Source organism: Calliopsis andreniformis, chromosome 9 (assembly GCF_051401765.1).
Source record: "Calliopsis andreniformis isolate RMS-2024a chromosome 9, iyCalAndr_principal, whole genome shotgun sequence".
Classification (NCBI taxonomy): Eukaryota; Metazoa; Arthropoda; class Insecta; order Hymenoptera; family Andrenidae; genus Calliopsis; species Calliopsis andreniformis.
In genome coordinates, this window is record NC_135070.1 from 9,021,782 (window position 1) to 9,045,143 (window position 23,362).

General features: G+C 40.4%; 1 protein-coding gene across 2 annotated transcripts in view; it reads left to right on the forward strand.

The window, feature by feature from the left end:
• The window catches only part of Sdc (Syndecan), a 148,968-nt gene that overhangs the window by 124,394 nt on the left and 1,212 nt on the right, over positions 1-23,362 (forward strand). Inside the window, exons 2-4 of one of the 2 annotated variants that reach the window (XM_076384308.1) lie at positions 21,560-21,749; positions 22,583-22,677; positions 23,024-23,195. In XM_076384308.1, the coding sequence (XP_076240423.1) occupies positions 21,560-21,749; positions 22,583-22,677; positions 23,024-23,195 (457 nt within the window). The remainder of the gene's footprint in view (positions 1-21,559; positions 21,750-22,582; positions 22,678-23,023; positions 23,196-23,362) is intronic. The other variant, XM_076384309.1, reaches the window with a different exon arrangement.

Genomic DNA, 23,362 nt, shown 5'->3' on the forward strand with positions numbered 1-23,362 from the left:
AGTTCGCAGCACCGTTTCACAGGGGATTTTTAAATCGGTTTACATTATGCAGGCTACTCGATTCGGGGGAATTTGGCTATGCGGGTTACTTATCACCATCCTCGTTTTCCAATATTCGAATTCGTGGCAATGAGATTCGCTCGCTCGATGAACGAGGGCAGAGCTTATTATCTTTGGGTTAATACGGTAATCGCGATAATATTGCTGGTATTTCGCAATAATTAGTGGATTGCGTTTTCATGCAAAATTGCATAGAGAGACGTAAACGATGTGGGGAAAAATGAGGAGAATGGTGAAAGTACATTTTCCTTTTTTCCCTTTTACTATCTTTCAGATTTAAAATATTAGGTTCTATGTACAGGTACATACGTAGCGTCGTTGCTCATCGACGTGATATTTAACTTGTTAAATAGTTGCATTAGATGCCTCCAAAACAATTTCATTTGGTCTTGAATGTATATTGAACACATTATAATAGTAGAATAACATTAAATATCTCAGCACAGATTTACGAATATTTTTTAGCAGTATAGTAGTAGTAATAAACGTAATCTAGCTTGAGAAACAGTAATTTTCGTAAATCCTGTATCTTTCCAAAAGACTTCATTTCGATATAACAGTATTCATGGATATATGCATATACACGTAAAATTTTTCATTATTGCAATCAGAGTACAATAGATACCCAGAATTAATGATAATTTCGAAACATCCCATAGGTATTACCGTTTGAAGCTTCCGAGTGTAAGCCACGTTCAATAGGAATTCTGCCCCACCGTTTCGCCAGCATTGCAGCTAGCTTCATCAAGGGTTAAATGACACGCAGATACTGGGTATCTGGTGGTTCAGATCTATATGTATATTCTGACCATATTCATACCACAGATCATTGATCACCCACCAAGGATTTAGTAAAATTGAGGGGGTTGAAATCAAAATTTAATCATTGTGAAAAACAATTACTTTTTTTAAAGACACAGAATGAAAAATTAAAATATCTTCTCTTGGACAGGAGAAAGAAGCAGTGTAGTGAAAATGCAAATTTGGAAGAAAAATTTCTTTCGAAAAAAAAAGTCAAACCCTACAGTACAATTTATCTTTAATGAGCTTATCCAATTTAACTTATCACTAAAACACATCGCAAGAAACGCAGGAAAAAAATTCCATCCCAAAAATTCTCTTCCAGACTCCACCATATAGGTACAATCTCTAGTCATAAAACTAAAACAACCACGTAGAATCAATCACTGACTATTGTTATGACTATAAGGTAAAATAGTATACATCACATATTTCTGTTTGCGAGATATTATCGTTCAAAGTTTAGAATTTCAGTTCTCTAAAGAAAATTATTACAAGCACTTTCCAATTTTTACTGAACTACATGGTATTGCTTACCACACGTTTTTAATTTTTAATTTTTCAATTAAATTTTTTAATTTTCAATTTTTAATTTTGAAACAGTAAATCCTCGACTAAATGTTACCTAACCTACGTCCCACAATTCCCTAATGAAGTAGCTCTGCAAATACAAATCTTTCCCCTGTGCTCAAAAATTTCATATCTTCAACTTATGACAGTCCTCTCTTGGAAGTGCAATATGTCACAGTACAAAATATTTTTTAACCACTTCTGCACTCACGCTGCACGCAAAATGTCCAAAGCGTGAAGTATCCCTTTCCAAGCCACCACCCACCTGCATCGGCAACCCGTGTTCTCCAACACTCGAAACGGGGCAAAACATGAAATATTAAACGGTGGTGCACCCCTCGCCACCCCAAGAGGCAGTCTATTCGATCGGGGCACGTGAAATCCGCGAAAAAAGTATCGAATAACGTGGCAGAGGGATTTCACAGCCACGGGACGTACGCTCTGCAAAAACCTTCCGCCTCGGGGGTCGTTGGCGCGATTTTCAGCGAGGGTCGCGGGGGAGGAATCCGAACGAACGTAGCGCGGATAAGTAGCATGGAGAATCGGGAAAGGATTTAGTCGGAGCTCAGGTCCAGGGGACCGAAATGGGCGGAATTATTGTGAGGATTTCGAGAGTCGCCTCCCCTTTCGACCCTCCTCACCATCCCTCTGCAGCATGCGCGAATACGCAACCCTCCGGTTTAACGAGGGCGTCCCGCTAATGACGCTAATTATCGGTTCGGATTGTTTTGTCTGGCGAAGGTTAGACCGCGAAAGAAGTCCTCTGTTCGTTGCAGGGTGAAGAACGGGGTTGGACTCTTCTTTTTCTCCCTGGTTGGACTCTTTGTGCCTGTTCGCGGGCTTCTGCCTCTCCATGGAAATTTTTAGACTCCCCTGGCGCAAATGAATTTCCGTGGGAAGAGGCTCGTCGAGAGAATGCGAGGTCTTTGGTTTGAGAGGGTATAGGGGTGGGTGAGGGCGAACCCTGACCCCCGTCGAATTTTTCTGAAGTCGAGGACTTCAGACGAAGGGAGCTGAGGGAACTTCTGTGGTTTGTTAAGTTCTGCAACATTTCGGTGACCATGAAAGAGAAAGGTGGAATGCAATTCCACACCCTCTAGCGTGAAATAATCTGTGAGCATTAGGGAGTGGGGAAGGGGTAAAGAACCATGACTGGTCTGTTTGAGCGTTAAATGGCCGTTCAATCGAACGAACAGTCAGACCTTTTTACGCTCGAGGCTCGCTGAGCCAGAAAAAAAAACGAGACCTGACGTTTACGCGCGAGCACGCTGAAATATATTGCCTCGAATTAACTTCCAATAAGTTGTAACGGAGAAGCAAGGAATGCTCGTTAAACTTTGTCGCGGATTTATTTGCGAGCGAATAAAATTGTGGTTATGGAAGTATTGCGGTTCCAATATGATTCAGGTAATACTTTGAGATCACTGTAACTTCACTATAAAAAATTTAGCTCCCTGGAAATACATATCGATACGTTATTATCTCTTTTTTCTCTTTATTAGTATTTTATTTAATTTGTCGAAGGCATAAGTATTTCAATGTATAAATTTTCGATATTTTGACTGTTAATACAAATGCATTGTAAATGACATGACATATACATTATTGTCTCGATACTAACTCGGTGGTATATTCTAGAGTACTTGAAACTACTAGTAGTATTAATTTTCCACTTCATCTAGTATTCATCTTTCACGAGACAAATTCAAATCCCTAGCTCTTCAAATAATTAACGTAAAATAATAATAATCACGAAATTATCAAATATCAGAGATACCACCACATCTCATCTTTTCAAAAGTTAAATTTCCCCACGCTGCACGTTTTATCACAATCGACACGTGCCACGAGCAAACTCTTCATTTTAACAACAACAAAAAAAGGTTCAAGGATTAAATAGACCTTCTCCATCGTCTTAACAAAATCTTCCATTGACAGTCAGCCTTTTGTTTCTGGCCTAAGCGAAGCGTCCTCGAAACTTTGCTTACACGATTATTTCCACGGTAATTACAGCCCCTCGGATGGAGCCAAAGGATTCGTCGATAACGAACCGAGGCTCTGCGATTCTGCCTTCCCCCTCTCCTTTATCCAGAAAACAACCCTCTCGTGTTTCTGTCGCGTTCGCTTTTTTTCATCCGACCTCAGGCATCGACCAGGCTCTCGTATCAAGGCCAAACTCGAAACAATGCGGTTGTAGTAGTCGACTGCAGCCTTTATCGCCCGCGAACATAGAACGACCATGTCGAAGACGCGAAGGAAAGGCTACGGGGTGGCCGACACGATTTCGAGGCCCTCGAACGCTTATTAAGGCCAAGTGTCATCTGGAACGACTTTGCCCCTTTGCCCCTCTGGAAGGCCCGCCCAGAATTTTGAGTAATTATGATTAAATAAAGCGCGGCCCTGTAATGAGTAGCCACGAAGAGGATTGAGGACTTTTGTAGTCTTGATATATTTTTTTATATAGAAATTTTTGGGGGAATTTGGTTGGTGTGTGTTGCGTGTTTGTATGATAAAATTTGTGATATTAGCGTGTGATCATAAATTCATGTCAACTCGTAACTTATATGCTTATTGGTCTGCAGTAGAAGTATTTAGTATTACTTGGTACAGCTTTGTATGAATTAATCTAGACTTAGTAGTTATTGAAGATTTTTGTAGATTAAAGTTCAGTTGATTAAGAGAATTTTGCAGAGTATTCTTCTACTATTAAATGTAGCTGTCTTGGTTTTTAAACAGTTTTCAGGGATTCATTAAAAACCTGAAGTTTATAAAGTTCTCAAGCTGCAAAGGATAAAGTGCTTATTTTGAGGTTCATGAACTTTGCCCGCTGAAGACTATTCACAGACCAAAGCTTCTTTGTAAGAAGCTTTCTAAGACTTCCTCACATTTTTTGAAAGTCTAAAAATTCATGTAGCCACCCTTACGTGAGCTCAGATGAGGGTTGATTTCCCTTCGATTTCTTTTCAGAAAAGAACCTCGTGCAATCGAGAATTTTAAATTGTGAACTACTATAGTGTACGTGAACACTAAGGTTGTAACAGAAACGCAGGACAAAACGAAGGGAAGACGAGGAGAGAATTGTTAACAATATCCTGTTCAATAGAGGACGCAAACCGTTTTCCGCCCCCATTTGTCTCATCGTTCAACTCTCGGGGAAAAGAACGAAAGAATCCATTCTTCCTTCGCAAACAGAATCCCCTTTGTCCTCTTCGTCCGGTTATTATGTATTTTAATTAACGAGAAACGGGAATATCTCGCTCTTTCCTTTCAATCCGTTCTCCCTTGACAGAGGTGGAAGGGGTCTCCACCCCCCTCCTCCCTTATTTGCCGCGCCCGTATTACTTTCAATTAAATTGTCCGCGAATCTCGTTAAACTCTGGCCGAGAGTAAAGTTTCTGTCCCGCCTGCGATTTGGTCCCCAATTTTCTACTTCCTCCCTCTTTTCTTTCGCTTTTTAGTTTTATTTCGATTCATCAGTCTGTCTCAACAGACGCGTGCATAGGTCAATCCTAGCCGAAGTGTCGCTGCTCCTCGAGGCAGGAGCTGCTTGGAATTGATTAGCTTCATCGAGCAACGAGAAGAATGGGGATCCCCGCTCCCTTTCATCCCTGGCGAAAAGGACTCCTTTTCATAGTTTCTCTCGTTCCTTTTTTCCCGCGACTGCCAATTTGTCCGGCACTTCGGCCGTCGCTCGCCTTTTCTCCGCGCAACCCCTTTCACATTCATTCATTCCCTTCGTCCTTTCGACGGTTCTTCGAGGATCCTCGTTGATCAGCTCCTCGTCCTTGGGCCGAAGTGAAGTGGCTCGCGATTGAATCCGTCGAGAAGGTACGCGTGAGCGGATTTAATTTGAATTATATTATTTATGCGCTGGGAGAGGGAATGGACGAGTAATGGCGAGTGAGTCGCGTTTCGAGAGAGGGTTTTATCTTTCTGGGAATCTCGGTTTTGAGATCTGGAGGCCTCGGCTTTGGCGATGGGAGGTTTTGTTCTGAGACCTGGAGGCCTTGGTTTTGTTGTCTGAGGATCTTGGTTTTCAATTCTTGGAGGCTGAAGTTAGTACTAAACGAAATAATTCAAAGTTGTCATTAGAATCATTCAAAGTTGCATCGTGATAAAATTAAAAACACTTTTCACAAGTAGCTATCAGAATAGTAGTATATCCCTTTTTTCCACCAGAGATAATTTCGATTATTTCTTGAAAAGCGTATTTTATTTGATATCGTACGTTGTTCTCGATTAAGCGAGTAACTTACACAACAGTTTGTCTATACATACAACGTACGTACATACATACGACTACTTCGTATAACTTCCTACAATCGAGGAGAAAATTGGAAAGTGATTCAGTCGTTGCGTTTAATACGTTGCCGCATTATCGTTATCGATTTCCTTTTTCGTCTGATTGAAAACGCATAACCGAAAACCGATTGAGAGAGCCGTATGCGCGCGTTCGTCGTTAATAATTCATCAGTGGCGAAAAAACAATTTACTTTGTTCTGACTTACCGCTGAATATTTCATGACGGTATTCGCGCAATAAATTATGGATAATCAACATCGGGACGATACAAACGAGAACGTAACCTGGAAAAACAGTGAACCCAGACGGTCGTTCAAATTATACGAGAAATTAATTAACATGGTTAATTAAAGTCAATGAAATCACGTGGATAGTTCCCCTTGCAAGAACATTCAGAATTTTTTTAAACTGCTAGTCATGGAAATACCTTCCTAACAAACTTATTTATCTCTCGGTAATGAGCTGCTTTTTTACTGTTCATTATTGTCTCGAAAATGTTAAGCAACGAGGCATTTTAGATAACAATATCTTCTTCATTAGTAATCAAGGTGGAAGGTTACAATGAATTTATGCTTTGCTATGGTAAGTGGTATCACCGATAAGATTAACTTTAGAAGGTCCAAATTATTGAAAGGTTTAAAATCCGTTTTAATTTATAAAAAAGAAAAGGTGATACATTTAATTCCTTTGCTTAAAAGAATTAAACGCAATCACTTTCTAACTCATTAAAAATATAATGAGTTCTGAATAATATTTTTAACAAAAATTGAAACTGATTTAAAAGTCTGTGGGTGTTTCCTACCTAATAATTCTTAATTTATAAATGGACTCGAAAACTTCTAACAATTATTACATCCACTTTCCTTTTACACATTCGCTGAAGAGAACCAATAGATTACCAATATGTCCTCTAAAACCTTCAAGTACAAACAATTAGCCTCTCAACTCACAAGTTCCTCAGACTTCGAGGCTCAAAGCTTGACACTTAAATCTATCATAGAACACCTGCCTCCCAAGTCAAAACTGTCAAAGCATGTACCTCGATTTTCCTTCACAGTCAACTGCTCGTTCGCTATTTCCCTCGGCGCGCGAATTTCCACCGAAACGGAGCCACGTTCGGCGTTATTACGCGCTCGTTCAGCCTGGAGATTGAATTTTTATCAAAAGATTCCCGTGAGGTGCGCGCGCCGCCTAAGGAACCTTGGAAATTTATGATATTCGAGGAATATTTCCGTGTCGCGTTTCGAAGATTTACCGCCGCTGAATCAGGCCTCGTCGATCCTCCGTCGACGATTTACCGCGAAATCCGAGCGGAGGAGCGATAAGTAACGCTCGTACGTGTAATTAAGTGGCGGGAGGAAAAGACGAACGCGCTCGGCGATTTACAGCGTCGACCTTTCTCGAGAAAGGGTTCGCGGGGGAGGTTGGACGACGCGTGGGCGGGCCGTGGGGGCCCTTTTTCGCGGAGGGTCGTCGATCCACGCCAACGAAGGCAAATGGATTCTTTTTTACGCGTGCCCGCAACCGCCGCGGGGAAATATTTGCCTAATTCGCCGCTTAGCATGCAGAGAAGCTGCTCCCTTCGCCCCTGGATCGGACAGGGTGAGCTTTCCTCTCTGCAAGCCCCTCCCCCGAAACGACTTCAGCTTCTTCTCGCTTCGAGAACTCTTTCTTCCCTGTTCCCTCGTTTTTGCCCACCCCTCTGATGCAACCTCGCCGCGGGACTACTACCAAGGGGCGGAGATCGAATTAATTTTGCAGTTCGGGGCTCGGGGCAGCTTGCAACCCTTTCGATGCTGGGACAACGGGGATTAAGCCGTGGAAAGCTGATCTTCAATGGGGGTCGTTATGAAATTTAAGGGAACATCGGTGGACGAGTTTCTTTGGGATAGCCTTGTTCAAATTGGCTAAGTTATTTGAATTCGAAGCACTTGTATTCGGGCAACTTGATTCCAGGTTTGTGTTCACGCAAGTTAAGTTACTTAAATTTAAGTGGTTTGCATTTAGAAGTAACTTCAATTCAAGCTGTCATAGAGAAATAATAAAAATGGCGTCGAAAGAGGTGGCGATGCTGCTTATTTGGTTACGTATTTTTCGTTCAAAATATGCACTTCTGACAGCTTCCCTGACGTTCACATGTTTATCGATTTGCTTGAAACTTGCCCTGTATGGAACAGTATACATTACTATACATACTTCATGGTATACATCAATCAATGTGTATTTCAAGGCAAGGAAAGGTTGAAAGGATGTCAACTTCATTTGAAGCTTGACAGAATATTTCAAGTCAAGTAATATAACACGAACTCATTGGTTAAATTGCCACAAACTACTTGCATTTAAGCCACTTGAATTCGAATCACTTGACTAATCTGACTAAGGGTTTAGCTCTTGTGATAATTGCTTTAGGATTTGAGGCTTTGAAGAATATTTTGGAAAGTGAAGTCGGTATTTATTTAGGCGCCATTTCTTCGGTTGTGCTTACGATAATTTACGAACTTAGCTATAAAATTTTACGATTCCCTTGGGAGTGCAACCCACGCCTATACCTATTAGTGCTTTAATCAATTTTAAGAACGCATTCCTATTAATCATCGATTCCGCCCTCTACTCTCGTATCATGCGTGAAGGATTTAATAATAGCCGCGACTGTAGCGTTTAATTTACTCAACTCTTTGTTTCCTGACAGCTACCAGCGATGCTATTTCGCCAATCATGGTAGGCTGCCTTAAAAAGAATTACAGTCGACGAGAATGAAGAGAGAGACAATTTAACTTCGTCGCGATCGCATGTGTGGCAGTCTCTTTGTGACGCAGAAAGTTAATCAACAGGATCCCCGTATTTGCTTTGTCTTCGATTCGCCACGCGAAGGTATTGCATTTTACCGTGAACAAATTGAAAGGGTCGAGGGTGGTTAAAAGTGAAAATTAAGGTAATTTCAGGTTTATTAAAAAAAAGTAGGATAGGTACCTTGGTGGCGGTGGTGATTGGGGTGGGGGGGCAAGTTCAAGAGGCTTCTCGTCCTTAATTTCACCTCTCGTACCCCCTCCCCGGGGGGTTCATCCCAAATTAAGTCTCTCTGGAATATTTCACGGGTAATGCAACAAGACGCACTGACTTTTCCCGGCTTCATTAGCATAATTCCCTGAACGTTCGAGCGTCGGGTTAGATATTCATTAGCGTAATTCCCCGTAATGTTTAGCGGGCTAATGCCCTTCCCCTGTAAGGGAATCTCAGACTCTTGATGCGCGACTTTTTAGTGCAGGTTGATGGATGACCTGCTTTGATGCAGTGACACTTGTAACCGTGCTTGCGCTCAAAACAGTTTGACGACGTCTCTCTCTTCTTGTAATTCATAGATGTTTGTCTGTGACACTAGCACTCAAGTTTCAATCGCATTTTCTAAATAAATTTTTATATATTATAAAATACTACTAAATCAGTTAATAAGATCTTTAAGTATCGACTTCCAAAAATCATTGCCAAGAATAACAATTATACAAATGTATAGATCACTGAATCCCCTCGTAACTTTCTTTAGCAAAATATCTACAGAATTTTCTCAAGAACTACAATACTACTACAATACGACTAATGAATCACAAAGATAAAATGCCAGAAAGTCCCCACTAAAGTCAAAACTAAAATCAAAACCTTGAATAGTCTCCCTGAATCTGAAAATTGTCCTCGTCGAGAGCTCCATTTCCAGCATCTCCAGCCAGCAACAAGACGAGAGCCGAGAGCCAGCGAGTCTGGCGCGAGGAAAAGTCTCAAGCCGAAGGGAGGGTCCAGAAAGGCTGGTGGTGGGCTGAAAGACCGCGGTACCAAAAGGAGGCGAGACGCGAAAGAGACAAAATATAAATCGCTGGCACGCGATGGTGAAAAGGGCGACGGTAAAGGGGGTAGGAAGGGAAAACAGACCGCGTGAAACGCATCGGGGGCTAGAGCTGCAATCGTGTTCCATTTCCCTAACGAGCTGCCAGCTGCATCCAGGGCTCGAGAGATGCGTCGAAATGCATAAAGCACGGGCCGTGCCGCGTGGCCGCGCAATTATCGCAACGATAATTACACCGCGGTTAGAATGCGGCTGGCTGACTGCCGGCTGCGTGTTTCTAACGAAACCTCCTAGCTTTCCGAACTTTTAATCTCTGCTTAATGCTGTGGAGGAAATTGCAGTCCACGGATTCTTCGGTAAACAGATTGAGCCTCCTCAGTTTCCCCTATCCCTAGGTGGCTACTCCCTGACCGTGGCTTCAATTATTCTTGGGTTCGAGGGTAGCCGACGACGTGACCTAAACGCGTATGGAAATTGGACTGGATTGTTGGGTCGACTGTGTTGCATCTCTCGGCGAGAAATAGTGTAACTGAGTGTACTTAATTACGATTCACTTGATAGCGTAGATATTAGCGTTCTGTACGAGCTGCTGGGTTATGGGTGAGAGAATATTGTTGAGGTGATTTTGGATATTAAAATGAAATTGAGTTTCAGCCTTCGTTCAATTACTAGCAATATTTAGAAGGCAGTAAAAGTCGTTTGAAACTTGGTACATATGTAGATTGGATGACATTGCCAGCGTCAAGCTTGTAACAAGTGTCAGGCCATTAGGGATCAGCAGGGATTATCATGATCACTCTCTGAGTCAAGAGTCATAGAATCCTACTATAGTTGCATAGACTGTTTACATCAGTAGCAATGATAATCACTGCTATTTGCTGCGTTGGAAACAGTTTAGAGTTAGGAATGAATCTGGAGTCTGTTCGGTAATGATAGAGTGATATCTCGATTAACTGGCCCTCAATTATGCCCAGTCTCTTTCATTCAGGGTCACTGTTATTCGATCTAATAATAATAAGAGTACAGTGGAACACAGATGGCGACTTGAATTATGATCTAATAGTAGTTTTAAGCTGGTGTCGTGTTAAGCCAGATAATCGAGACCTTATTGTGTTACAGATCGTTGTAACTATTAGATTAACTGCTGCAGGTAATCTGTAACGTTTCTAGAGTCTTCATTCGGTGCAGTAATAGCGATTTATTGTGGACAATGACCTGATAGAGTTCGGATTTTCAACCTTCGAGTCACGACTCCCAAGGGTGTTGTAAAACGTTTCCTAAACTGTTGAGGGAGTATCAGTTTTAGTTACAATTACGTCAGCAGAAATGCTTTGACAATTCCTATCTGTTTTATCAGAAGTGAAATAAAGAATATGGGATGATAAGTCCAAGAAATGACAGAGATATCCAACGACTGAATAATGCATACCTGTGATTTTGAAATGTAAAATGAAGATTTCTTTTTCTTTTTAGAACCCAGTTTTCAGATACCAACCACTTTGTTCACTTCGATATTTCGACTTCTTGAATCTTTCCTTAATCTCTGAGATCTCCTCAGCTTGGTGCACCAGTCGCTTCCTGTGTCTGTACACTTTCTTCTTTTTAAGTTCTAGAGTCGCTCTCGCACCCCAACTATTTACAGCCATCCGATATTCCTCGATTTTTCTCTTTTTCCCTTTGGGATTTCGGTTCCTTCGAATCTCTTGCCCCTGTCTGCCCTCACGATCTCTTTTTACTGTCACTTGGTCTTTCCTAGTCGCACCCTGTCTCCGCCAATTTTTCTCTCCGCTTTCCCGAGAATTTTGAGATCCTCATACGACCAGCTTTTCTGGTGCTACAGTCTCTCCTAACGATTTTTCTCGTTTCGTATGTCGTATCGTTTTGGTTTCCGTTCAAGTTTTGACTTTTCAAATAAGATAAATGGATAGTATCTGTTCTAATGTGAAATAGAACGATCTTCTTTGGAAAATTTACAATTCTTTAGTTATTAATATTTTACGTGGAAAATTATTTAGAAGAAAACTTTATTCATTGTTCCATAAAGTTGGAGAATTCTCCAAAATATGTCAGTGCTATTAACGCTACAAGTGAAATCTAGAATTCCAACTATTTCACATTTATTTTAGCTTCTTTTGGATGTGAAATCGCAGTGTCAAGAATGAAGCAAAAAAAGAAAAATAATATCCAATTTTAATATACCACCTAGTACATATCCAAACCTAAGAGTACTTAATATAATATCAATTTGGCAAAAACTCGTAACTTGGATTCTGAAATCTGTTTAAACACCAGCAATTCGAGTTTACTTTTCAAAAGCAGAACCAATATTTATAGAACCGATATTGAACCAACACAGTATAAAAAAAACAAACTTCACAAAAATCCCCAAATTCCCAAGCTTAAATATGCTCTGAAAATCAAATACCCTACATCCCAGACAATGCCACCAGTACAACTGAAAACCGCCACTAAAATTCCAATAAAATTGACCGCCACCATAAAAAAGGTCGCGGAGCCGTGAATAACAGATTGATAAGATTAAAAGCACAATCATATGATCATTCACTTTTCCAATTATCTTCCACCGAAAAGATACTTCAACATCCCGCAGATCGAAATCGCCAATACATGTCTGTCTCTCTCTGTATCGCCAGGAGAGCATTCAATTTCTCGTCCGTCTCTCTCGTAATTCCATCCTTCTCTCCTCACCAGTCTGGTCCCTATATCGATCTCGGTCCGTTATCTGTCCATGTCTGTTCATCGGTCTTTTTTTCCACTGTGGCGACGCAACCCTCTTTTCCTCTCGTCCCCTTTCTTCACTTACTTGAATTATTTCCGCGGCGACCTTTGATGCTGGTCACAGAGGCTGCCTCGTTTCGTTCGATTTTCGCGAACGCGCTGAAAAAAGATGAGATTGTGTCCACAGAATGGTCGCAATACGTCGAGATTTTACCAACCGCTGAAATACCTCTGTGGTCAGCTCGATGCCAGCGAAACAGAAAAATTCGACGGTAATTATCGAGCAGACTTAATCGACAGTCGAAAAACGCTGATATATCGAATTTACGAGTGTTTCAAGCATGCTGGGTGTTCCAAAACGCGTGGAACATTTTCACATGAACAATTATGTAACAAATGAAATTAAATGTTATTTAGTAGATATTTGTGTGCATAAGAATTTCATGTATTTACTTCTACTATTTATTATAGATTTTATTAAAATGTATCTCAATTTTGTAACGCCTTATACTGTTGGAAACCCAGCATTTTTCGTCTAAGAATTGGTTATTTTCTTTGCTTCGTTGCTTTTCCATCGAAGGCCTAATGGTTCATAAATTAACCTAAGAGTTCGACCAGGGCCTCCACCACCACCTACCCTCTTGAGCGTGCTTCAAACATTTTTCCTCAAGAAAAATGAATTGACCGTCTCACAGTGAGGAAGTCCAAGTGAATAAAGATATCATATTTAACATATTATTTAATCAATATCCTTAGTCTTCAATACAAATTCGTCTCTTAAATCCCCAAACTCGCGGCTAGAAATAACTCAGACGCTACAGTAACAGCCTCTAAAAGAAAACTGCATCTGCAATCTTTCAGCCCCTCCATAAGTTCCTGTTTACCTCGGAACGCGAAACTTTCCGCGATACCTGGTTCAAGTTCTCTCCACGGCAATTTAATTTGAAAATAGCTTTTGAATCGGCAGAGGAAGCGACAATAGCGGCGAAAGGCACAGAAGTCTGAAAGCGCGAGACTTTCGCGCGACCTCGCTCGGATTAAGACCAGTTTTAATTAAGGGCTCGGTTTCTTTGCCCCCTTTCGCGTTTTCTACGCCGCGAAACTTTAATTACAGTAACATCCCGGGAGGGTGAAAAATTAATCGCGAACAAGGCTATGTGTTGCACGGTAATTAACGTTATTGTCGTTATTAACGGGGTCGCTTACGTCGTCGTCGCTGTCGTTTCAACGAATCCGTTCGCCAGCGCACAATGTATTTATGCAGGTGAAAGCAATTTTAACAAGTTACACGCCGGTGAACTCGCGCGCCGTTAAACGCTGCGGCTTTCGGCCTCAAAGCGGCGCGAAATTAACCGACGCGAAATTGTATTCCACGGTGAACAGACTAATTCCGTGAAATGGAGATGATGGCGTCCTTAGCGTCGGCCATTGCCGATACGGGGGCCGACGGTGCCACGCGTCGTTGTGCATTTGACACTTTACCAGTACGTCGATACGCGAGACGATCCACCTGTACGCGCGTTTCGAGGGCCCTCGATTCAGTGGAGTGGACCCCCAATAGGAGGACAGTCGACAGAGCTCTGGTTCTCGGGCTCCTGTATGTAATCGTATATCGAATCGGGCCAGGCGATTTTAATTTAAGAATAAAGGCAGTTGATGTGCTACAAATTAAGTCCCTTAATTTTTTGAGCGTTTTAAAATAGAAGATTCGTATATGTGAAAGTTTGAGGACTTTGAATGTTTGAAAATTTTTAATTGGAAGAAAGGTTTGTGAATTTAACATTTCTCGTGTTGAAGAATAGTAGTAAGATCTTGGAGCTAATTACTAGATTTTGGTTTGTTAAGGGTAAACTTATAGCAGTGATGCAAGGTATTCGACAACAGGTGTCAGGAATTTCAAGGAATGAGTCTACATCTCAGAATGGAATGAAAATTATGAATAATATAATTTTGTTTAGAACTTCGTTTCACAGTTATTAATTGTTGAGAAAACGTTTAAAATTCATGGGAAATGTGTCTGACTTGGAACTTATTCTACTGATTTCGCTGTGTCTGGCTCGAGACTTATTCTACTGACGCCATTGTGCCTTCTTCGCAACATGTTTTACTGGTTCCGTTGTGTCTGACTCGAGACTTTTTCTACTGACTTCGCTGTGCCTAAACTGGCTAACCATAGAACTACCGTGGTTAATCTCTGTTTATATTCAACAATGTACCACAATTACAAATGTCTGAAAAGACATGTAATACCACAGAAACAACGTTTATTTATATGTTTCTTTTGTATTATTCACCATTAACTAAGAACAAAATAAAGTTTGTAAAGGATAAAACGTGTATAAGGAATAATCATAAATAGATAACTAAATAGAGACAACCTAAACAGACATGTCCCGAAACTTGAAGTACATTTCAGTAACTGAATATTCTATTTTATGATACTATTTCTTGTTTTTTGTTGTTCTTTATGAGGTACATTAGAATTTAAGCTTAAAATTAAATAAAATTAGGAGTAGTGTCCAGGTACGGGGTAAATGGTCGATTACTGGGTCATTTACTTTATCAGTCATTTTGACAGATATTGTAGTTCTAGTAATACACGTCGTCAGTAGAATAAGTTCTAAGTCAGACACATTTCCCGCGAATTTTAGACGTATCTGCAATAGTTAATAATTCTGAAACGAAGTCCTCAGACTCAATTTCACTATTCTTGATTTTTGTCTTTAGTACATAGTCACCCTTTAAAATTTAAGGCATCTATCGTCGAACACCCTGTATAAGCCTCTCAAATCTGCTCAGCATTAGTACACGTAAAAGCAACAGAAACGCCTCCAAAAGATAACGAATCTACTTGCTACTCAGTCGGTAATGCGTTATGGATTCAGTAATTCTTGCAGTGACTTCTCTGAAGGCACTTTGGTTAGTACGATTCCTACACGATTCCTACACGATTCCTACACGATTCCTCTAGCGTGAAAAAGGAACTCAAAAGTAAACTAGTTTATCTCTGTCTACTCTGTTGTCTTCCAACCAGCTCGCTTTCTCCGACTGTTTGGATTTGCTCTGTTACGCACTTAATGAAGCGTTCCTGCTCCCTTCGCTGGAACGAGGGAATCGATCTCGCAGGGGGGCTGGGCGAAATCTAATCGGTTGAAATTTCGTCCAGGAAGTTCACCTCGAGGAGCACGACCGACACTCGCCCGTGTGCACACGGATCCTCCTCCCTCCGTGTAAACTCGCTCCATCGGTACTCGACTGGTTTAATTTATCCCCTTGTTGAGGAAATTTCGTGGTTATCGACTTTCGAACCCTTCGAACACAACCGATACCGTCTGCGTCGCCATCTGCTCCTGTTTCACGCATTGGAATAACAACATTCGAGTATTATGCACCGTGATAATGCACGAAAATACGAATCTCTACAACGTTAATTAATCGTTACACGATTGTTGTTATCTGACAATGAGCTATCTCATTGTGAGAGTGATGGTACACTAATGGAATGAAATTTCAGAACATTTGGATATTCGTGTGGCTGTGTTGCTGTGTTATTTTCCTAAATCTAGGAGGGAGATAGTCTGGTTTTAATGGACTATAAATGTGTGATAATTCGTTACGATTATAGAATAATGAATGAAATTTATATCTTCACTTTGAGCGACAGTCATTGTCGACAGCGCTAAAATGGATTTTATTTTCTCCTCGAATTATTTTAAACCTGAAAGTACTTAATCATTTATAGTTTATGTATTAAGGGACCTTTTATTGTATCAGGTGTCAGTACTCTTATGCCAAACTATCAATCTTGTCAAATCTTTCTTCTTATCAGTATTCGCAGCCACCCTTTACATCATGGAAATTGCGTGTTGTTTATATGTTTGTTGTAAGATATCAGTCCTTTATCAACATGGGTCGAGCAGAAACGATGTAAACATCGAAACGTGACTTGTATAAGACGAGGTAGACCCAGTCTACGAGAACAGCACGAGTTAAGATCCAAGGATCGGGATCCAATATGAAAGATTCCGATCCTATTCAAATACGCGGCTTTCGCCATGGGAACACGACGCATGGAAGTTGTACAGTACGTATCCTCCCACACTCTTCTCAGTCGAGGTGGATTTTCAATATCCTACAACGAAAAGGAATATCGAATGGATCATCTTATCGTGCGACTTATCGTGTATTCGAAACCTTCTTGCGTCTCGACTTCAGGGGTTGTACAGACACGTGTCGTCAATGACGTGTTTCCACTCGGGTTTGTCGTTGTGACGCGAAACAGGAAACGTCGAATCTCTCGTTCGCAAGGTAAAACGACGCGAATGAAATTTTTAGAGAAACTTAATAATTCGATTTTGAAGAGAGCTAAAGGGTAGAATTTATGTTTCTAGCAGAAGGAGGTTTTGTTTTACTGAAACAAGAGTGTAATAATAATAGGACACTAAAGTTGGAAATACTGAGGAAGTCATTATTAAATTTTATTTATTTCATTTTATTTTCCATTCCATTTATGAGTGGACGACAGGTGTCAGAAATTTTACGAGACAATTCTATGTACTAAATTAAAACAAAATTCTAGAATGATAAAATTGAGTTCAAGGCTTGATTTTAGAGTTATTAATTTCTTGAGAAATCTTCTAAAATTCGCGTGAAATGTGTCTGGCTTGGGACTTATTCTACTGCGTTACCGTGTTCTAGCTAAACCCCTTCTCCGACGTGTTCTAGCTAAGTAGCTAGGTCAGACACAGCGGAGTTAGTAGAATAGGTCCAAAGTCAGACACATTTCACGCTACTTTTAGGTGCTTTCTCAACAATTAATAATCTTGAAATAAAATCTTTGTCATTCTTCCTTTTTCGTCCTACTTTAACATATAAAATCACCCCTTAAAATTTCTTACACCTCTCATCAAACACCTTACACAGACTAGATTAGAAAATCAATTTTTCTGTTTATCTGTAAAATTTCCCTTCTAAGTCACATTTGCACAAAATTCGAATTAAAACCTTCATTGACATCCAGACTATAGAATTTACATTTTCAAAAAGAAGAAAATGTATTAAAAGAATTTTTTCATTTAAAAATAAGGATTTAAGAAGGCACAAGACTATAAGACAGTATTAAAGCTGAAAACATTAAGCACCAACATGTTACTTAGGGTGCAATTACACTATTGTCACGTCACGTGAAATTACGCCACATATTATAACAAATCCAAGATTATCTCCTCGTTTTAAATCTGTTTCGCTATAATCTGAAACAAATTTCCTATAATATGTAATATGCTTTCACTTGACGTGACAGTAATGTGTTCACACCTTTAGATACATCCCTAGTATCTCTAAAGTCAGAAGACGTTTGCACCTCTGCCCCGTCCTCCCCAATTTCCAAAACGAGTGACCCAACACGTTCAGCCTCCAAACTCCAGACTTCTATTCTTCGCTACGCTCCTGGCCTGGTCCTCCCGTTTTATCAGTAAAGGAAGGAGCCACACACAGCAAAGAGCCTGGAGCAGTGCCGTCTACAGGCTCGAGCCCGTACTACATCAGTGCAGTCGCCACTTGGCTGAAAACCGTATCGCGCCCTGTCTCCCGAAATCTCCCCACCTTCCCTCATCGAGGACGTGTCTCTGCGCCCAATCTTTCGTAAGTAGCCCGAGGAGCTTCAATCCACTGTCTTCTCTCTCTCGCCCCTGAATCGCGTTCATCGAGAACCGTCGAATTACGCCACCGTCCGTCGGCCAGAATCACGGCTAGAAAAAAGGCGGGTCGAGGCCTCGAGAGCCTTGACCTTAGCCTCGGGCGATCGGCGCGACAGTCGTTGCAGAGCCGCGTTGTTCCTATCTGACACCGAGACGTGGACGAAAAATACGCTCGCGATGCGGTAGAACGCGCGAAGGAGGTCGATAACATCGCGCGCCCGCGCAATTCTTGCGTTTCTTCCCCAGAACGCGAACGGTGGAAAAAAGCGTGGGGAAGAAGACGGATCGCCGAGACAGAGGAACCTTGCCGCGGGTTTCGCGTCGAATTCGTGTATTACCGAGGTCCACTGGGGTCCAGGTGTCCTTTCGTTCGCCGAGGCATCGTTCTTCGTTGCGGTGAGTGAGCTACCCGGGACAGCGCGAATTTCGTGTTATCGATCAGCTGCGGACACGCTCCACGATGCATCCGTACGCACGATCGCGTGCGCCCGGTGCATCGTTCGCGAGCCTTACAGTTTCGTCTTGCGAGCTTTGGACTTCGGACCCTGGATTCGGCTGGGGAATCGACGGGTAGAGGAGATTTCTTTGTGAGAGGTGTTCAAGGAAGGAGAGAGTTGAATTTCACGTCTGACGAGTGAGGATTAGGTACAGTGGAAAATAGTCGCCAGAGCACATGAGTGTCGTGCGTGCCGATGCGTCGGTCAGGGATGTTACAGTTTTGGTTTCTTGGCTTTTCTGGATGATTAAGGGATGTGGATGATTTGAGGGTGAAGTCGGTTTATGGAGTAAGATGTTGAATTTGTCTGTTGAAGGGTGAGAAGAAAGTACAGTGGGAAGATAGCTTGTAACGAGACAACTTTGTATTGATTGAAAAATAATTTGGTTATTGGGGAGGTTTTTGTTGTTTTTTTATGTGAATAAGAGAGTCTTGCATTTTGATGTGATTTTTCGATGATTATATACGTGTGAGAAGATACGTAGATACACTCAGATCATTTAGTCATGAGTGAATGACTAAATTCGAAAAGAAGGCAATTGAATTTGAATTGGGGAGAAGGTATTTTTACATTGTTTTCTTTGTACACGTTTTTAATTGGTTTAATATGCATCAAAATAGAAAATGTTTGCGAACATTCTCAAAATGTCGATCACCGATAACCATCATGGCGGCGAATTTACATATTAAGTGGCTATAAATCTTCGATTTCAATACACTGTCATAAATTTCAAATTTCAGTATAAAACAAAATTAATAAGTCACGTGAGCGGATATTTGAACCCTTAGCTAGTATAATGGAGTCCAGTGTTTATATTAAATTAACTATTAAAATGTAATGTGAAAAATATTTCTAGATGATATCAAATTTCTTCTTACTTTTGGTCCCACCACAAATTACTTCCTTTAAGTATTGTAAGCAATCGTAAAATACTGTCTAATTAAAATTTTTGATACATATTATATCTCATTTCTATATCAGTGTCTAAAAATTTAATATTAGTAGTTAAGGCTTAAGAATATTATAATACTGACATCATCCATTCAAAATTAATATTACATACATACTTATATTTCTCTATGAAGTATTCTCAAAAATGATTATAAAATTATCTAATAAGTTGAATCGCTGCTCATCCTTTTGAGGGAATAATTACAATATTTTCCTTTTCAGAGTCCGTGACTTTCGTTATTGCTTTTAAATTGCATCTTCGAAGTATTTCATTCTCCTTATTTCCGCCTTCTTTCAATCGCCTCGGCATGGTCGGTTATACCGACCATGGCGAGCTCTGAACTCGTAGTTGGGTCGTTTTAATTAAAAGAGCATCGTGAAAAGTTCGTCCCAGACGGAAAATTGGAATTGTTCGCGGCGACAAAGGCCCTCGGAAATCAACTCGAAGAAAAGCCGCGGAATAATTGATGCTTTCTTTAATGCTATTCCCAGTGCTAGCGATTCCATTATGTGAAGCATAATTGATTGAAGAATTGTTGAAATAACCTCAAAACGATGTTCGATGTTTGCTAAACCTGCATCATCGATACCAATGTAATCAGTCTCACGAAAAATTGTGGTACTATAAATTACATAGAAATAAATAAATTTCATGCTAAATTGAAATCTATTATGTGATCGAACGTTTATCATGAACGCTCGTTTCATAAATACGAGTCCAATAGAGGGCAGCACAGTGACAGCGTAATTAGTTCCCCCAATTAACGTTCGAATTTCGGAATCGAGAATTTTGCCGCACGTTCGTGTTCGATTGTGCAGCTTGTGTACAAACAGGGGTGCATCCCACATCAAACTACGTCTCCCCTCTCGTTCACTGTTCCTGGGTCGTTCATGTACAACTTTCGAGGCTTGCATGTACTCGCAAACTTCGACGAAGCATCGAACATCCCTTCTGCCATTTTGACACCGTCCCCTGTTCGCTGTAAAAACAGTTGTTAGCGTCCCTTTATTAGCATTCGTTTACAGAGTGACACTGTAGTAGGCAATCCCAATTTGGTAATGTATTCTAATTTTCTGAGGATGAAAAAAAGTTATTTAGACATGTACTACAGGCCAAAAGTTTGAAATAGCTTGTTCATTCTACTCAGATTATACTATACAGGGTATTCAGTAACAGATGTCGAAAACTTTAAGGGGTAATTTTACATGTCAAAACAGGGTGAAATTGCATTTGAAGCTTTGTTTCAGAGTTATTAATCGTCGCGAAAATATCTAAAACGCGCGTGAAATATGTCTGACTTGGGACTTACTCTACTGCTGATGTGCACTAGTTAGGTCAGACGCAGTGATGTCAGTAGAATAAGTCCCAAGTCAGACACATTTCATGCGAACTTCAGACGTTTTTGCAACAACTAATATCTTTAAAACGAAGCTCTAAATACAATTTTGTCATTCTTCATTCTCATCTTATTTTACCATGTAGAATCACTCTTTAAAGTTTCAGACACTTGTCATCAAACACCCTGTTTAACAAAGTATGTTTAAATCGAGGTTACTTTCAACAAGAATTACATGTATGGTGGTATATTTGAGGGATGACTAAAACTACTAAAAATGATTTCCATATCTAATAACATTCCTATTTATATTATATAAATTAAAATATTAACTTTATAAATAAAAGTATTTATATCTTTATATATAATCACATCCACATATTGACACTCAGTTACATCCTTAGGAAAAGTAGAACACGCCATCAAAATGGACCACCCATTTCGGTGTCACCTTGTATAACAAATTTAAGAGACGTTACTGGTTGAACGTACGACAATCACGGCAACTCATGTCGTTTGTTATTCCAGGCTTTATTGCGTGCCACTCTGGCATTCCAGCAACGTTGGCTGACCGGAAGTCGAATGCCATTCCTTCGAGTTCCCTTGACGCGTTCCGCGGTCATCTATCTTCGATTGTTACGCTTACATTGTGATTAAATTGTCACCTTATCGTTACATACTTCGGTTTTTTCGTATTTTTGGTTCACTTATTTTTATTGGAAGTTCACTCGAACAGAAATAAAGAAATATGAAATTTCCTTGTTTCAGAAGGATCAGAAAGAGAAGGAGAGGACAGCGGGAGGAAGTTCAACGTACAACTCCTTCCCAGACGACCTCTACCTCGACGATCAAGTCCCCTTGGAGGGCTCTGGTCGTGGTGGTAGCGAGGGTCGCGACGATCTTGAAGCATCCGGCAGTGGCCTTGGCCCAGACGACGAGGACGGCGACGACGACCACGGTAAAACACTTTTGCTTCCATTAAGAGAAGAAAACTATTCCACTGAAATTAATAACGTCGAACTTCGGATGAAAAGAGTACATATTTGTTCTCTCAAAAAATATCAGATTTGAAATTCGATGTTTCGAGCGTTGTCGAATCAAGGCAAAAATTTTTAGATTGAACGACCTGCAAAGTTTGAATGAAATTGGTGTGCAGTGTAAAGATTGTCTATTGAAAAGAATTCTGATCTTATGTTTGTTCGTTTCGAAGGCTCGAACAAAAAACCGATATAGGACGTTCATATTGTGTGTATGAAATCAGAAATCAAACAAAAAAAAACCCTTTATTCGCATAGACTCTACTAGCACTCGAAAAGCGAGCACACCAGAAAATTGATAGCGTGGAATTTCCCCTCCGCGTTTTGCTCCAAATTTTTAACAAAAGCGTCGTTCATGGAACGCATTGTGCGGTGTACCAACGGTCCATGTTACAGAATTTCTATGCAAGTTGGAAACTTTTTTTGTGTTGGATATCGACAAACTGGAATTGTATCGTATGTTGTCCTATCGTCCAGACCAATTTTCGTGCTACAGTCTAGCCAAAATGAAGTGGGTACTAAAATGTTGACTATCTGAATAAAATTTGTATCTGAATAAAACTGTAGACGATGCCCACAATAGTGGATCAAGTCTTCACTTCAGGTCTACTTTTTCCAGAATAATATAAAGTGCAAATGTGTAAATGTGATGTGTATAATCTTCTGTATAATTAATGTCTATATTAATTTTCCTGAAGAATTGTATGAGTAGTCATTTCCTCATTTATTATATTCCGTTTTGTGTTTGTTATAGACTTCAGCAATAACAATAGGATAGAAACAGTACCCCAAAGGCCGACAGAACCCAAAGCACCATACGATGAAACAAACGCTAGAACTAAAGAACAGGTAAGATTTCTTCAATACATATATTTTATAAAAATATCGTTCTTGAATTTTCTTCGTCACATTATCTCCATCTGATTGATCGTTATACGAATATGTAAAATTATGCTGTTTGCATTCTGTAAGCAATCCTAGCAGTGTTCAAATTTAGCAGTGTTAAACTCTAAGTTTCTTGAATCGTACATACTGCATTGAACGTTGACCCCTACGCGAAAGGGAAGCCTCTCAGGTTCACCGAAACGCGCGGGTGCTTTAAGGCTGGTTATTAGATTTGTTTGGGGACACATATACCCCTCTTTAGCGACCGAATTAAACGGATTAAGCTGATTAAGCCGTATTCCCGTTGCAGACGATCGTCGAGACTGTAAACCAACCCGACAACGAGGCCGATGTAATCGAGCCCTCAGGTGTTGAGGACGACAACTCGGACAACACGGACGATATACACGAAGTCTACATCATGAATCCGAAACACGAGGACCGTGCCAGCTCCTTCTTTGCTCAGCCAGGTGTTCTGGCAGGTAAGTATCTTAATTACTGCAACCAATCTTGTTTCATCAATTCCTCTTAAAACGAATTGAAATTAAACTATTTTTTAAGGAAGCACAGGATACTTAATAATAAATGAATTATATGAATTTTTCAATGGAATATCGTTGAAATTTTATTCCAGAAATCTGCCTTCTAA